This window comes from Dermacentor silvarum, chromosome 4 (assembly GCF_013339745.2).
Source record: "Dermacentor silvarum isolate Dsil-2018 chromosome 4, BIME_Dsil_1.4, whole genome shotgun sequence".
NCBI lineage: Eukaryota > Metazoa > Arthropoda > Arachnida > Ixodida > Ixodidae > Dermacentor > Dermacentor silvarum.
Genome location: NC_051157.2, coordinates 120,684,555 through 120,701,955, shown reverse-complemented (window position 1 = coordinate 120,701,955; position 17,401 = coordinate 120,684,555). Strand labels below are relative to the sequence as shown.

Genomic DNA, 17,401 nt, shown 5'->3' with positions numbered 1-17,401 from the left:
AACACTAGTTCCTGCTTGAGTTCTGTGGTTTCATCCTGGGATGTTGTGCCAGTTTTCAAGCATACCGGCTCGTTCTACTTCCCCTGTTCGTACAGTACAGGGTACACAAAATTTCAATAGTTGTACAGTAAAGAATGGCTGCGAACCTAATTGTATTATAAACTCGATGAAATGTCAATATAGAACAACAAATTCTTTGGTTTTGGAAAAGTTGTTTTGGCTCAAGTTGATGTATAGTTAAACGACAGCTGAAAAAATTTGAACGGAGGCAAAGACAAAAAAAAAAAAAAGAAAAAGAACAGAGACAGAGAGAAAGGGCCCGGAGCTTCACGGTAAGCAGAGGCTGTGCTGCATGGCAGGTTTACCTTTATGTTCGCGTGAAGGTGAAGTGATGGGCGAGTATGGAAACGTGAAGCGTGAGCCTACAAATCGTGGAAACGTTTCTTCAATGTTGTCACTGAAAAATCCATGGCGTTGAAGGTAAAGGCTCAAGAAACAAATAAAGACATTTAAAAATTACACCATCTTCCCCTTGGGGAACCCTCAGTAGTATGCGAAGTAGCCATGGGGTCGACTCAAGGTAGTTTTATCAGCTGTATAAACTTGGACATGCAGCAGCACCAGCAACAGCAGCAACTGTTGTCGACGCCGTCGGCGTTTTGCCCGCGTTTGCACCGAACGCGCGCGGCGTTGGTGACTGTTGCCGGTGCCTCTGGGGCGTAGGGTACCGTTTTAAACGGCGTTGCATGTAGGCTTCCTACTGGGGCGCCTACCGTTGCGCCTCTATCCTAAGCTGCTTCGCATTATCGCGTGCGGAGCCGCAGGTGTTGCCATTCGTTGCGCAATCCGGAGAGGAGAGGAGCGTCGGAGAGGAGAGGAGAAATGCCGAGAGGAGAGGAGATGAGACAAGGAGAATAGAGGAGAGGGAGGAAGATGCGCAGGCGCAGTAGGGGTGTGGACGCCGCAGGGCGGATGGATGGATGGATCGAGGGAGGGAGGGAGTGACATAGCCCCACCATAAGATGCTTCGCATCTAAAAAACGTTAACACATTTACCCCTTCGTGCATCAATGCGAGTTACTTGCCTGCTGCAACCTGCTTAAATACGGTACTTCGCAGTTCCTCGTTAGCTGCAGTCTGTCACGACCTCCACTGCGGTAACGTGCCCGTTGTTGACAGTTGACAAGAACTTTATTGAAAGGTCCTGAGGAAAAAGATTGGGGGGAGCCGAAGGCACCCCAATCAAGTTGGTGGCTCCACCCATGACTAAACCGGGAGGTGGTGGCTCTCGGCGACGTCGCGGACCCTCTGGACGGCCTGTCGTTGATGCGTAAAGTCCGTGCTTTGCAGTAGGGTGTCCCACTTCGGCTTGTCGTGAAGATCAGAGCCCGTGTTGAATGGGCACAGCCAGAGCATGTGAATAAAAGAGCAGTACTCGTGCCCACATTTGGAGCACCATTGCGGGAAGTTGAAATCTATCCGATTGAGCGCTCTGGGGGTGAGGTACGATCTCGTCTGTAAGAGCCTAAACGTGACAGACTGAGCCCTGTTTAATTTTCGGTTAGGGGGAGGGAATTTCCTCCTGCTCAGTCTGTAGTGGGATGTGATCTCGTTAAGGGCGGTAAGAGGGTCTTTAGGGGAGCAATCCTGTGAGAGAGCTGGACTGTAAGCCCGGGCGCGGTTCGTGAATTCATGCGCTAGGCAACGGGCCTGCTCGTTGGGGTTGCAACCCGCTTGATTAACTACTCCCTCAACGTGGGCCACGAACCAGGCTTCCTACACACCCTCCTCACATGCCCCACCTTCCCTCATCCCCCATCACAGACCGTGGCGGAGTCTTACTGGGAGACTCTTTTGACCTGCACTTCCCATCAAGACCAGTGCTGTATCATCTCCAGTGCTATGAGAAGGATTGCGCTCCAAGGGCTCTCCTTCGCTTTGTAAGGGTGCGTCCTCACAGTAAGGGAGCACCCAAGTGCCATGTAGTGGTCTTCGCCCCCACCATCAATGGCAATAAAAGTTTCTACCACCACCACCACGAACCAGGCGATGTGGTGACATCCTGTCTGTGTGTCCGCAGTACGTTGGAGAGATTTGTTAACTATGTTAGCCGTGTGCTTAGATACTAGGGCTGACGAGAAGGCCCTGACGGCAGTGCGCGAGTCGGAGAAAACAGTCCTTGGGCCTTTGGCAGCGTTAAGGGCCAAGGCTATCGTGGTTTCTTCCGCCTCGTTTGCGTGCTTAGTGCAAACCACGGAGGAAGATAAAGGTTTCTTGCTCCGTGATGCAAACGGACGCAGCGCTAATCAGCGTTCCGCGCGCGTCTACGACCGAGATTGCAAACCTGTTTTCGCTGCCGTATTTGGCCGCGTCAACGAAGAGTGCGTCTGCCCCGTGTGGATGAACTCTTTGAAGGATGGCTTTAGCCCGTGCTATTCTTCGGCCCTCGTTATATACCGGAGGAATGTTTCTCGGTATGGGCTCGACCATCATACCTTCCTTGGCTTCTTTGGACACCGGGTATCTGTCGTGCGGTGGTTGTATGGGTGATATATGTGCTTCGTTAAGTATTTTTTTACCCGGCTTAGTTAACGAAAGCCTGGAGATCTGTGCAGTGAGATGTGCCTCGATTAATTCGTTTATAGTATCGTGAAGACCGAGCTTCAATAATTTCTCCGCGCTAGCAGATTGTGGGATGCCGAGTAGTCTTTTGATACCGGACCTAATGAGCGTGTCGAGTTTGTTCCTTTCGACTTTGCTCCATTTCAGGAAAGGCGCCGTGTAGTTAACTTGACTGATGAAGAAGGCCTGAAAGACCCTGAGTAGGTTGTCCTTTTTGAGTCCCCCCTTTCTTCTTGTAACTCTGGCAATGAGCCTGAGTATATTGTGCGCCTGTGCGCCGAGCTTGTTTACAGCCTCTGCATTACATCCTTTGGCGTTAATTAAAAGTCCTAAAATTTTGATGGAGTTCACCCTCGGAATGAGATGTCCTTCTTTGGTCGTAATTTCGACTGGCAGTGTTTCCAGAGGCTCAAGGTTCCTAACGCCTTGCCTAGCGTGCCGTAGAGTAAGAGTTCCAATTTGCTCGGCGAGAGCTTTAGTCCCGTGTCTGTAAGGAACTCCTCCGTCACCTCTATGGCCCCCTGTAAGGATTGCTCTAGTTCGGCCAGAGATCCCCCGGAGACCAGATCCTAATGTCGTCGGCATAAATTGCGTGGCCCACTTTTGGGAGTTCGGCTAGCCTGTTAGAAAGTTTATGCATGGCGATGTTAAAGAGTAACGGGGATAGGACCTAGCCCTGAGGAGCTCCGCAGTTGCCCAGTTCGTAAGGACCGCCTGAAATCGTACCCAGTCGAAGGAGGGCCTTCCATTTCGACAGGAAAGAAAAAGTGAAGTTAAAGAATCTCTGTCCTAGATTGAGGGAGGAAATCTCTTTCAGGATGTGCTCGTGCGCCACCTTGTCGAAAGCTTTGGCGAGGTCGAGTGCAAGGATGCCTTTAACGTCTCGCGACGCGTTGTCGAATATAGTTCTTTTTAGAAGGACCGTTGTGTCCTGTGTTGAAAGTCCTCTTCTAAATGCGAATAAATTGCTCTTTGTTTTTTCTCCTTCCTCTAACGCAACGGCTGCCATTGGAGGCACAACTGTTAGCTGGCCTCTTAACCTTCAGAAAACAATAGAGGTCAGGCGTTCGCTTCCAGTTGCGAAGTCGCGCGTTATGGCAGGTTATGCAAACGGAGCCGTATACGGACGAAGCGTGCGCTAACCAAGGACTCCTTCCGCCTTCTGCGTTTCCCACATCGCGAGCTTCGCTGGTTTCTTCCCATTGTGCTTTCGCGTTAGCGCCAGCGACGCGACTTGACACCCCTCATCTGCGGCATCCATCTGAGTGCGCGCAAGGTCACCGCGAAACGTGAGCGTGCCCTTGGCTGTCGCGCTTTTGACGAATTGCACCTGCCGACTGCCATGCACGCGACGTCGCCTAGTAGGGTTGTGACTCCCCACCGTTCTTCTTCTGAGAAAAGAACTTGGCTTCGTGTTAGCATATCTGCGGGATTTGTTTCTTTTTTTTTAGAAGTTCTTCGAATGCGTGCGCAATGCGCACGCGCGTGGGACCGCCATCTGGGGGTAATGCTCATGATCCTAGTCTCACCTTGGTCACGTAGACCATAAGGCTAGAAGTGATGCTCCGGTGTTATGCAAAGCAGCACTCGTGCTGCAAGGCCGCGCCGTATGAAGGTTCGATGTCGCTAGGGAAAGAACATATTTAAAACAGGGCAAATCCCACAAGGTGAAAGTAGGTCACGTGGCAGTATGGCGACGAGACAAGTTTGCAATATTCGTGCATTCTGGGTACATACCTTGAGAACACTCGAGAAAATCTTGCGACTCCACGTTTTCCTCCAAACTGGCTATTGCCCCGGTCACCTGGCCTGGTAGAGCTGTCATTCGTAGGGCCTGACAGAGTGCCATCCAACATATTGCACAGATCCAACTACTGAAATCTATGAGAAACGAACCTTTCCTGAAGAAGTTAATTGAATGTTATGAAACTGGTCAGCTTGTGCAACTCCTTCCGCGGCATAGCGATTACGCGCCATGGCCCGGCAAGTCAGCAAGACGTGGAAACCGCAACTACGTGACACACATGATCCACGCGACCGCAGATTACACGTCTCCGGGATCGGCCCACTTTTCACCACGCAATCTTCGGGATCAACCTAGTTTACTAGTGCACTATCTCCGGGACCGGCCCGCTTCACTCGGCAAGAAGCCAACCAAGCAGACGCGTCAAATCCCGGAAAGCAAAGCTTAAAGAGCTTCGCTTAATAAATTATGCGCTTAATAAGGGGTATGTTGTTCCAGTGAGGATATTAGGTATCGTTTGTTCGTAATTCGGTAGACAACACAACCGGCCATCTGCATGTTTGTAGGGGTATATTACAGCTCGGTGCGCACGTTTAAGCCGATTCGTTAAAACGTGCTGTCCTGTGTATGAGCCATTCGGCAAGACAGTAGCAGCGGCAGTCGCGGCCAGCAAATTCCGGCTGGGTTCGCCTACAAAGCTTCGCTGTAACATATAGGGCCTCGTGGTGGCGCGAAAAAGATTTGGACAGTTTAACCCAAATGTTGGTGCATTCACAGTGATAAGGTTTAGCGTTGCGGATGAAGCTCTACGGACGGTGTACTAAACAATACGCTAGGCCGACACGTTAGCGCGACACGACACGCGAGGCATCTGCTCCTACGCAGCAGAAAGAACGCCCTGGCCGACAACGCCGACGCGATGAGGAGCTCCGCCACCGGCGTTGCAAGCGTTACACCTCAACGTTGCACGAGATTAGACGAAATAAAAACAACGGCACGCGCTTTAGGGGCGAAGCTCCTTATAGCGGCACCCGTTCGTCCCCGTCGTCGTCGTAGTAGTAGTAGTGTGTAACCAGTCTGAGAAAAATGAGAAAAAAAATTCCGAAGTTGTGTCCGTAGCGCGGAATCGAACCAGGGACCCCTCGCTTCCGAGCGCGCGGCGTTAGCCCACTACGCCACGAAGCGGACGTGGACACACGCACCACGATGGCAATAAATACCCAACATTAACGAAAGGCCGCGTTTCTAGCGCGTTACGGCCCGTGTAAGAAGCTGGTGTAAGACGCTGTGGCCTCTCCGCCTTACCTTCAACGCGTTTCGAACGCGCTGCCCAAAGCGGTGGCAAGTCAAGTTCATCGAGGAGCGTTTATGAATACGGGGGGTATACTCTCTCGGCAGTCATGTGATGGCGTCGGCAAACGCGGTGTTCACGTTCCGGCATGTGTAAATGGCTGCGTAAGACGCTGTGGCCGCTCCCCCTTACTAGAGAGTACTGCACGTTTCTAACGCGTTTGTGCTAGCGTTCCCTTAAGCGGCGAGATCGATGATTCCCTCCGGAGCTTCGCCCACTCATCATCATTCACCCGCCGACGGCAGAAATCTGCTTTTGAGTGTCCATATAATTGCTATCGCAATTGCGTTTTTAGCATGAAGTGTACTGTCCTTTCCGCTCGGACCATTTACGCACCACGGTGAGGTGCACGCACACAGGTGCTCAGCACGATTGGTATAGTGTTAGTGCTAACTGTGCTAATGCCACTGCGGAAAGCTGAACGCAATCCTGGCGCCCCTGTAGAGTCGAGTAAGCGCATCATGAGAGTCTGTCCACTTGGCATCCTAGGGTTTGAAACCAAACCCACTGCGCGCCTCTGGAGACCTTCCAACTAGGTAGCCTACATGCAGGCTCTGAAACGGCGCTTGCATGTAGGCTCCCTAGTTGTCACCACACTAAAACAGCGCTTGCATGTAGGCTCCCTACTTCCAACCGTAGGCGCGCGAGCCGCGTGTGCGCGTTGAAGCCGTGACAGAACGACGCCGCCGTCTCCTCGAGCGTCCATATAATTGATATCGCAATAAAGTTTCCCATAATATGCTTCTAGGCACTGTAATGAAGTATCGTCGCACTTGCCTTGCTGACGTTTCTTACATACCATATCAAGTCGCAAGATACAGCCAAGTTGCACAGACGGTGCACCATCGCGTGCAGTCTCATGCAAGGCGTTATAAAGCGGCACAGGCATCTTTCCAAGGTTAACGCAATGCGTGTGTAGAATTAGAATAATAACAAGTATGCTTACTGGCTGTCACCTCGCAGCACTGTTGGTTAATTCGGTCAATGCTCAGTTCCTTTAGGCAACCTCTCGTTTTTGTGTGTTCGCAAGTGATCATACCTTAGCAAGCGCACCACTCCTTTGCCCGTGTCTGTGAAAGGGGCGCAATTTCGCAGTAAAAGCCGTTGAGGGGGATATGCAGACTCGTGCACCACAACGGCTACAAAGCTCCTGGTCTTGCTTCAATTTTGACCTGAGCTGACACCCCATAACCCCCGTGTGACATACATCTAGGTTCCTCTCCCTCCCCACGAAGCACATTTCTTATCCGCGCCGCTGGTACGTAATTCGTAGCTTATCTCATATTACGTACATCAGGCTGCACGAGCCTCAGCCATGCGTGAACTGCCGGTGAAGTTAATCTCGCCCTGTGAATTCACGAGAGGAAATTTTTCTTTCGCTGAATGTATGAAGAGAAATAAAAAACGCGTAGGTCTTCGCTCGAGCTGTGTCCTCCGTGCGACAGTAGCTTTCCTTTCACTTGACCCTCTTAAGGCCCGTGGATTCCTATGTAAATATGCGTTTGAGGGCGCTAGACAAATCGCCCCCACTTGGCGTTGTGACGGTCGTGAGAGAGACAAGTTATGGCCAGGGCCGGAAGATGCGACCCTGTTTGCAAACACCTCTCTGGCGTAGGCAGCAGCGCACAGAGGTGGCTGTGTGTCAATTGCGTACATCAGCGACGAGGTCACTGCCGTCGCGCGAACCGCACGTTTTTTGACAGGAAACGCCGCGTCGCCACGCAGGCTGCTCCTGGCGTCGCTACGCGCGTAATTTGCAAGTCGCACTTGGCTCTCGGTGTGACGTGTTTTGAAACGAAGTGTGGACGTCACGGAGGACCTGGGACAAGGGGATCGCCATGGCAACCCCGCCTGTGGAAGTTTGTCAGCAAATTTTCCGTTACTACGGTATTAGGCGGTGTTACGCTGATCGGGGAGGGGGGGGGGGGGGGGGGTATGACAGGGGTGACTCGAAGTTACGAAAGATGGACATGCCGGGCATATCTTAATACACCACGCTAGCTAAAATCGGCCACGATGTGGTGCTGAAGGCGTCTTGGATCAAGTGAATGAAATTCGTGGTTTGACTCTACTCGTCTGGTCTCAGCAAATTCATGTCAGAAAAGCAAGCAGCACGCCGTGACAAAACATCTTTTTTTTATTATTGAAACGAAACTAAAAGAAAGAGATGTAGTTCCCTATCATGGTGACGGTTGCTCCTTTTCGCACAGCAGACACAACAATATACAAAATTATGAAGCAAGAAAATGAAAAGAAACAACGTCATATATGACCAGAATCCACAGTACACAGTCCTATACACCCACGAGCATATAAAAGGCCAACACAGGCAAAAAAAAAAAAAAAACATTGGGTACAGTTGGATTTTTCAATGGGACCCAACAGGTTCCAATTTGGACATCATGTAGGCCCAAGTTTCAATTGGGCCTTCATGAGAAGTCCAGTTGGTTCCAATTGGGCACCATGAGAAGTCCAGTTAACATCACTGGAGATTGGTATGCCAATTGGTCCGAATTGGACCCAATTGGAAGTCACTGAGTAATCTCTCCAAACAACAGAATAGTTGATAATAATAATGTCACAATTATAATGTTAGCTTTAAAGTAAAATATCATTGTATTTTGGTGTGATCAATGGAGAGAAGCATTCAGCTTTCTGTCAAGTTAAAAATCTATCTTGAAATTTTACCAATTTCTCATAAACCACTGGCACCACTTGGTCAACCAAATTTTGCTCACATATATAGCACCTGACATGCATCACTCATAGTGAAGTGGTGAGTGTTGGGTATGCCAATGAAGAGAATTGCCGCATTGTGTTAATGTATCAGTACGCTTCTCAAAAGGAGCTTCAAGCACATATATCCGTGTCATATTGTTAGGTTAGAGCCTATCTAGGCTTTTTTTTTTCCTTTCCTTCGTTTTTCATGTTGGTCCCAACGAGTCCAATTCAGAGACCAACTGAGTCCAATTGTATTCAAAAAAACCGATTGGTCCCATCGGACCTGGTGTATTTTAAATGCGTAAGCATTTATATGGTTACCCAACGAGAAAACTGTCCGTGCGTCCGTCCTTCGCGTAAGACGATCGCTTTAAAGATTAAAGAGCCAGCCAGCTGTGGAAGAAGAAGACGACGAACGCGCGAGCAGTGGTACGAGCGCGTCTCTGCACCCGCGTGACGTGTGCAATCAGGCACGCACTAAGCACACCTAGGGAGGTATTCTGCAAGAGTCCACCTATAGTGGACCTGTCCATTTCGTCGGCTGTTGAAGCGCTGACTGGCTGTGGCGTGTGGCTCCTGCTAAAACGCACCCCAGCCCAGCCAATCAGAACTTCAACAGCAGACGAGATGGACATGTCAACTAGGTGGACTCTTACAGAATACCTCCCCTATAGTAAGCCAGAACTTTGAAGCAGCCGTGACTTCCGAGCGGCCCGTCATCAGCGCCCCTGGTGCCGCCACCTGCAGTAGATTGCTTGCCTCATCAGTTAACGTTGCGCCGCCTTCCGCAGCAGTTCGTGTAGCCGCAGCGCTGTCGCATTTACCGTAATGGCGTCAAGACGACCGCAGCCGCTGAGCAGTGCTAGGATTGCTAGCAGTGTTGAGTGTGAGCACTCAACACCACGTCGTTACTACGAAGTGCTTACGCGTCATTCAGATAACTTCCTGAGGAGATGCTAAGTAATTGTTTTTTTCCATGGGTGTCCCAGAACACAATTGAAAATATCCAGTTGCGTCCAAATGGAAATTTCCAGCTGGTTTGAGCAATTTCTTTTTTTTTTTCTTTTTGAGTCACAAACACACACAAGTGGCGGTGATGTAGACTGCGATGAGCATGCAAACAGATGAGGAATACAGAGTTAAAATAATACACGCACATAGGAGATTTGACAGTCAAAAGTGAGCTGCAGCACGGAATAGAAAAGAGTATAGCACGTAATATACAAGATCTAATAATTACAAATAATGGAAGCAAGTTGTAGTTACATTGTGTGATGATTCAGTGCGGTATCTAGTACTTGTTAAGGATGCCTGTGTCTTCGAAAAAATGTGCGAGTGGTAAATAAATGCTTAAAAAGGCATACCCTTCCATATGATTGTCTATTTTTACAGGTGAAAAGAAAAACCGTTCGTCCCATGTTTCGCTAAACGTCCCCATTGGCTGCGCCGTCAGTTACGTCGTTCTCTACGTCGCACCCAAGCGCGCGCGCCATTGGCAGCGCCGTTAGTGACGTCGTTAGCGAACGCGTTCCCGCCATTGCCACGTTGACGCTGCTCTGCCCGCAACGCCTCCAACTCGGCTCGACCTATCTCGAGTTAGCTCGGCGTCGTGGTTAGCAGCATCCGCCCGCCATTGGCGCTTGCGTTCCACTTCGCGATTTCAACGTGGACGTTTCTAGAGTGTACTAGATTGGGGGAGTGGTTCCAACGCAGGCTCCCCGCTGTGGCTTTGTTTATTGAGAAGTTAGTGGCGCCACCGTCGGTGGATCCCGTCGCATTCCATTAGGATGTGCTGAGTGGTCTCTGGATCTTTACTGCAGCATACACATGTCTCATCTAATTCCGAATATTTGTTCCGATATGTTTTCGTCCTTAGGCAACCGGCTCGAGCCTCAAATAGCAAGGCACTGCCCTTTGTGTTATCGTACAGATTTTCCCTTCTAATTTCTTTCTTCTCATTCTTGTAAATCTCCATTGTCCTTTTCGTTTCCATTCTTTGCATCCAATTCACGGTCTCTATTTCTCTCACTTTCTTTCTGATGACCCCTGGTTGTCTATTTACAGTTTCGATTATCCTGTACTTGGTTGCCAACTTCCTTGACCTCTTCCTCCATTCTGTGTCTACGCTTTTCATGTAGAGATACTTGTGCACTTTAGCCGCCCATTTATTTTCATCCATGTTCCTGAGCCTTTCTTCAAAACTAATTTTGCTTTGTGCTTCTCTGACTTCAAAAGAGGCCCAACCCATGTCTCCATGCACTGCCTCATTTGTCGTTTCTCCTGAATGGGCGGCCCCACGCGGCGGCCGGACGCTTGTCGCGTCGGAGACAAGGAGGTTTAAAAAAAATTGTATTTTTTTTAAACCTCCTTGGTCGGAGACCCTACCGCAGCTGCAATGGAGCTTTGACAGGCGCTTCATCCTGCTGCATCTTAGCTTTGATACTCGGTGGCGGCAACACTGATATTATTCCCAATGATCTGTTGTAAATTAAAGTGGAAAAAGAGCGACGGAAAGAATGCAGACGACGCAACAACGACGGTGCGTCGAGCAGACGACAGCTACTCAGCGCGTGAGCTCGCCTCAGCCAATGGGCGCTGCCGAAACAGCCGGAGCCAACGTTTATTGGCTGGAGCTTCAGAATAAGGCGACTGCAGCGCCGCCGCAATTTCAACGTTTTTTTGCATCACCCTCGGCGCTTGCCAAAGCGTCCGCTGGACCCACTCCCCCATTCTAGTACACTCTAAGGTTTCGTCACAGCCGAAGCCAAAGTGCCGCTCGAGAAACTCCCGCCGAAAGCATGCGTTGGCCCCGGCCAAGGAGGTTGAACCTCCTTGGCTCCGGCGAACGCGTTCCCGCCATTGCCACGTTCACGCTGCTCTGCCCGCAACGCCGCCCGCAACGCCGCCTCTGCCCGCAACGCCGCCGTTGTCGCATGTGTTCGATATCTCGAATTAGCTCGGCGTCGTGGTTAGCAGCATCTGCCCGCCATTGGCGCTTGCATTCCACTAGAAACACAAACATGTAACCAATAATTGAGAAACGCTTCAATACAGCGTCGGGATTAACCCACTACTAAACACCGGGGCCGCACGTTTCAGCTTCGCTGGTTAACCATCTGTACGGAGTGCTTGGGCGGTGTTTTTGGCATAAATGTATTGGCTCGGTAATGACTATGCTAGCATGATCTAGGGGTCACAGAGATGTGCCCTTAGAGGAAAATTTATACCATACCTATTTTCGCGAGTGGTTCACCACGCTGAGCGGCAGCTCTATGCTCTGGTCCGTTGAAACATTCGTTTACCATCTCTAAGGAAAACAACTAAATTGTCAGAGTCAGCTACTTCTAGTTAATTACACTTATGTACACCTCACTACGTCTACTACTAATTTAGCTACTAATTCAAGCTTGACCAGAGTAGCAAACCGGAAACTCGCATCCGGTTACCCTCCTGCCTTTCTTTTCTCTCTCTCTCAAGCTTCGGCCCCGCGAGTCAATGTTCGTTTACGTTTTTCTTTTCTGCATTTTCAGCTATCGCCTACTGCCCGATAAGCCAAGCGGATCATTTGGGACCTCTTCCAAATAGTCCCCGAATGGTGAGCATTTGTACTTTGTCTTGACGGAACCAGCATTTCTGCTAGCATTTTGAGTCTCCGTGGTGGCTGACCAATGTCCGACTCTCTTAAAATGGGGACTAGGTGTCTATGCATCGTGACAAGCTTCCGCAAATGAAAGTGTCGGAACTTTTCACTGTCTAATGTGTCCCCTCTTGTATAAGTAAAACGTGTTAATGAGGATTCCTAATACTATGATTTACCCTATGATATGCGTCTGTTTACAACTTATAAATTCTGAACTGCCTTTCGTTGAAATCTTTCCTGCGTACTGTCTCTGCATAACAGTGAAATGAGTACGCATATTAAACCGTGGTATATGTTTCAAAGGATGTGTGGCATGAATTACGTTCTTCGCAGAAAATTTGAGCAGCAACACAACCAGCCAGTTGTGTCAGAAGCAACGACCGTGTCATGGCAAAACCGCTTTTACGAATGTCAATTTTTGGTCTAAACAGCCATTTCTTCTGCCAGTAAATGCACACGCGCTGAAGGTATACCCAGAGGTGTACCCAATTCCATCAGGGTCAATTCTTAATCGCTTAGGTAACACACATTGGCCAAGGTTAAAGCAGCCCGAGCACTTTCATCAAGTTTCCTTCCAAGTATTCACAGTTCCGCCTTCGCGCTGACCGCTGAATATCAGAATGAAGTGTTTGAAACCATCTCTTTGCAGCATAATACTATATGAAGTTAACAAAAAGGAACATACATTCATCTATACGTAGGGCAGTTTTCACAGAAACGCAAGACCCGTCTAACTAGTTGACGAATTATTTCTTGTTCTCGTTATTTTTTGTAGATATAATGCTCTTGTTATTTCGTCGTTAGATAAGCAACTGTGTATTTAAGTTTTTGATCGAGGTGCTATAGATGTTTCTTTTTTTCTTCTAACATACTATTCTTCACGGCCGTTGTAGGGTTTTTTTCAGGCGCTTTGTCAAGCTGCCTAGAGAAGCTTGAACCCATGAACGCCTTCCAGTGTTTCTGCTGGAGAAAGGAAGTTGACCTCACCATAACTGCCACCGCCGAATTACAGTCTATCCACTAGCTTAGCTAACCAAAAGACTGACAGTGGCTATAGGCAAGGGCGAAGTAATGATAACTCGAAGCAAAATTTCAGAATAGTCTTTCACAGCAAGAGCATACCATTGATGCGAGGACTACCGTGTCAACCGCTAAGTTCCCGAAACGTGCGCTCTGTGGGATTGCCCAAAACACAAAGCAAGCAGGCCTCGCAACCATTCTGAGTAAAAATTCCGACACGGTAGAAACAGACCACCGTGACTAATTATTGTCCTCTGTATATAAATCACTCCCAAAGAAACTCTTGCTATAACATCAAGGCATTCCTGGACCGGATAGCTGCACTGGAAGCCACTATGCGCGCATTTTATTCTCTGCGCATTTTATCAATGCTGGTCTGTCTGTAACAATGGCGCCCAGATTTTAGCAAACAGGATTGCGACGCATTTGCGAAGCTTATATCCGCACTTAGCATGAACCTTCATGTGCAGTGTGAAAGGGAGCACCCATGCTCGATTTCAAGAAGCAGTAGCGGTCCAAGAATTACGCCAGAAGTCAAGTTCTTCAGCGATGATAAATCTTGAACGAGAAGACTGCCTGGTATATACATTCACATGTCAGGTTCCAATCTACTCATCGCCGGAAATTATTGCTTGACAATGAGTTCTGCATTCCCATTCACATTGCTCGCAACTGTAGAAATAAACGCACGGGTAGCGCAGCGCTTGGTCGAAGCCATCGTGAATAAATTTGTTGATGGGTTTGAGAGAATTGGTTGTCTCGCACAAAATTATCGTTCCAGAACGTTATTGAGAGATACCATAAATAACGTAATTCATTGTTGCAAACTTTTGGTCTCATTGACTAACCAATTGGCCACGTCGCAAGAAAGATGCAGAGCTTCTGTTTTCATATTATCCGGTTTGAAAACATATATCGAACTGACATGGAAGAAAAGAAAAGAAGCAGGCTGGCTGGCAACTTTCTTTTTCTTTTGTTCCCCCCCCTCCCCCTCCCCCGTCACTGTGGTTACGCGCCACGACCATTCAGGCCAATAACAACAACTTCCACCCAGGGGGCCACAGCGCCTGCCTTGCTCTTTGCAAAGGAGAGGACAGAAATATAGAAATTGAAGATACGATGAATGGCAGTAAAGAGGAAAGAAGTTCGTAAAGCGCTCTTGATTGATGACTGTTTATCTCACATGATTAAGGACTAATAATTAAATTTTCCAGGGTTTTGCGTGCCAAAACCACGATCTCATTACGAGGCACGTCGTAGTTGGGGACTCCGGATACATTTTGACCACTTGGGACACAAGCGTTTTTTCCGTCCCGCCCACATCGGCATGCGGCCGCTGCGGCCGGGATCGAACTCTCGACCTCGTGATCAGCATCTCACAATATTAAAAGAGAATCGAGAGATGGTTATATAAAAAGGGAATACATAGGCTGATTGCTTTAAGTGCATAGCCCCCTGTTCAATGCAAAACAAATTACCTACCAGGCATATCAACGGGAGCATAAAAATCAAACGGCTGGAAGCCAAGCTAAGACCGCAATGAAACTCCGAGCGCGAATAATTTTATATTACCGAAGCACGTATAAAAACTACAGCGAATGTCAGCCTTCGTCTGAAATTGAGAACATCCTGCGTCACAACTTGCAGTCGACAACCAATAGAACATTTATTTGTAAATGCGTTGCACAATGTGTGCAGGGACTTGGGATGAGATTTCTAAAACGGTGCACAGTAGGATAACTAGGCACGCCGAACCGACCTGCGTCTTTCGTTTGCCTCGGTGTTTCGTACTGACAAAGAAAATCCAGTTTGTTATGCTTAACGGGCAATTTTCGTTCATAGAAATTAATGAGAAAATACAGTGCGTTAAATCTTTCACGTGATGGAAGACTATCCCGCCACGAACCGCAAATTTAACAATGTCAGCGATCAGATGAAGCGCTTGTGCCCTTTCGCAAGGCCTCTGAGATACTCAACTCCACAGAAATATCGACCCCTAACGGCCTTCGCGGGAAACACCAGCTGCGCCGCTGGATCTCGGATGCCGCGGCCAACACGACTTCGTTTTACGTTTCCTCCCGCGGTGGCGCTACGTGTTTGCGCTCGAACGATGAAAGCGCCGTTTTTAAACTTGGAACATTATTTCACACCCCACCGCAACAAGGCATTATCTATTCAAGGTGTCCGCATGAATTTCTCTGAAAAGAAAGCGCTCACGAAACAAGACTCTCAAAGGAGTTCGAAACCAAGAACAATCCAGCGACCCTACCCACCGTGGTGACTTAGTGGCTACGGCAATCCGCTGCTGAAAACAGAGGTCGCGGGTTCGTTTCGGCCGCGGAGGTCGCATTCCGGTGTCGGCGGAATGTAGATGGATCATGCGCTCAGATTTAGGTGCATACGTTGCACCTAGCAAACCAGTTCTCCGTGCATAATGTTCCCGAGGACGTACGACAAGTTCTATACGACTGTTGCCGCTACTCGTCAGATAGGCGAGCTCTGAAGGTGGCGCTACACTTACATGTCGCGTTACTCTAGTTGTACATGGAAGCAAACTTAAATTGCTTTACAGTTCTGACGAAACATGGAAGATGAAAACATGCGGAACAACTTGTCTTCCATGTTCAAGAACGAACTAGCCTTCTATGTTCAAGAACCAACGCATGTGACACAACGCATGTGTTACGGTGTCACTTTATTCAAAGTGACACCGTAAGCACAATTTGAAAACAAGCCGAAGCAAATCATGTCCTAAACAAAATTTTGTATATTATGCTGGATATAAAAATACTGTTTTCATTGTCCTCTGCATATTGCTGTTGTATTTGTACTCTTGTTAGTTCCCTTGTGTTTTATGAATGCATGCTCAAAAAGACAGTATTTGATGTATAATTTGCGTGCATTGTGTATAATGCACATTAGGTTATTATTTTTTTTTATTTTTTGTGCTGTACCCCACCCCTGTAACGGCCTCCGGGCCAACAGTATGCCTAAATTAATAAATAATAAAACGAAAATGTGGGGCGCTATGACAATGCCGCTTGCATTTCTAAGGCGTTCATCTTAACGGAACTTTATGAATAGCTTTATTGCGTACTCGTATGTCCGTGTTTCAGTGCATGTGTGGTTAATGTGTTTATGTAATAATTTTTTATATCATAGATTATTACCCAGCACCTTAAGCAACATGCCAAGCGTTGAGCCAGGCTAACATCTATAACCTTGCATTAAACTCTACATCTCTATCTCCTTCAGCGAAGTGAATATCCGGAGGACCTGGCAACAAGAATCCATTCTAGTCGCTCTCCAACGCATGCAAGTATAAGTGTAACGTAAACCTAAAAATTGATAGGCTCAGGTGTTACGTTATAGGCAATTCCTCTGCATCGGTTTCTGATAAATTCAACTTTTTCTACACCGTGCTGCATAGCCAAGCTCTCGATGTTACAGGAAGGTGAAGTGGTTTTGGAATTAGAAGATCTGTGGTGCTTTGTAAAGCTTTAGGTATTATTCAACTCCTGAAATTACTTTATACATTGTACGTGTCGCAGCTCAGCAATCGCCGACAAACATTGTAACTGAGGGCAGCGGAGTAGCACAGTGAGAAAAGAAATCCACTAGAAGTGACGACAACACAGCGATGGCGTGATCTTTCCACCTGGCGTGCTGGCGTGGGAGCAGCCAGAGGGCAATCGGTTGCGCAGACTTTTCGAGCTTTCTGTAGTAATCATTTGGGTAAAAACAAGCGTACCGTATTCTTCAGGCATCAATCACTGTTTCTGGCATCGCTCGTAATGATTATGTTTTGCGTAGTCTGTATATCGCTGGTCGAGGTGGTGCCTTTTCCAACAACAAAAAATATGAATAGTTCTTTCGTCGCTGTGGTGAAAACTGAGAGAAGGTAATATATTAAAAAAAACACCATTTGGTTCTTCAGAACACTTCCCAGACTGCTATTACCACCAAAGCTTAGTGTCATCGCGTATCGTATGTGCACGACTGAAAATTAACCTGGTCATGGAGCCCGTTGCAGGGACCAGGAAACGGGTAGCTGCACTTTTCAGTTTTACTTCACATTTGATCGTGGTAAAGCCATGCTAGCACAAAGCAGCCCTTTACCATTACCACAATGGCCACCTTAAAGTGCTTACGTGATCCTCCCGCCCCTGATATCGGAATGCGCAGCGTCGAGTTGCTAGCGCAAATAACATGGCATATGTCTGACGTGGCAAAGCGGGGCTATAGCATAGCCGAACGGTTACAAGACCCGATAACCCTTGCCAACTTTGCGCATTCTACCTAA

General features: G+C 48.2%; 2 protein-coding genes across 2 annotated transcripts in view; both read left to right on the top strand.

Moving 5' to 3' along the window:
• LOC119450598 (DNA damage-regulated autophagy modulator protein 1) overlaps positions 1–17,401 on the top strand; it is a 391,336-nt gene that overhangs the window by 208,224 nt on the left and 165,711 nt on the right. The window lies entirely within an intron of this gene.
• LOC119448867 (DNA damage-regulated autophagy modulator protein 1) overlaps positions 1–17,401 on the top strand; it is a 94,274-nt gene that overhangs the window by 72,467 nt on the left and 4,406 nt on the right. Inside the window, exon 5 of the mRNA XM_049666534.1 lies at positions 11,838–12,033. Within this exon, the coding sequence (XP_049522491.1) occupies positions 11,838–12,033 (196 nt within the window). The remainder of the gene's footprint in view (positions 1–11,837; positions 12,034–17,401) is intronic.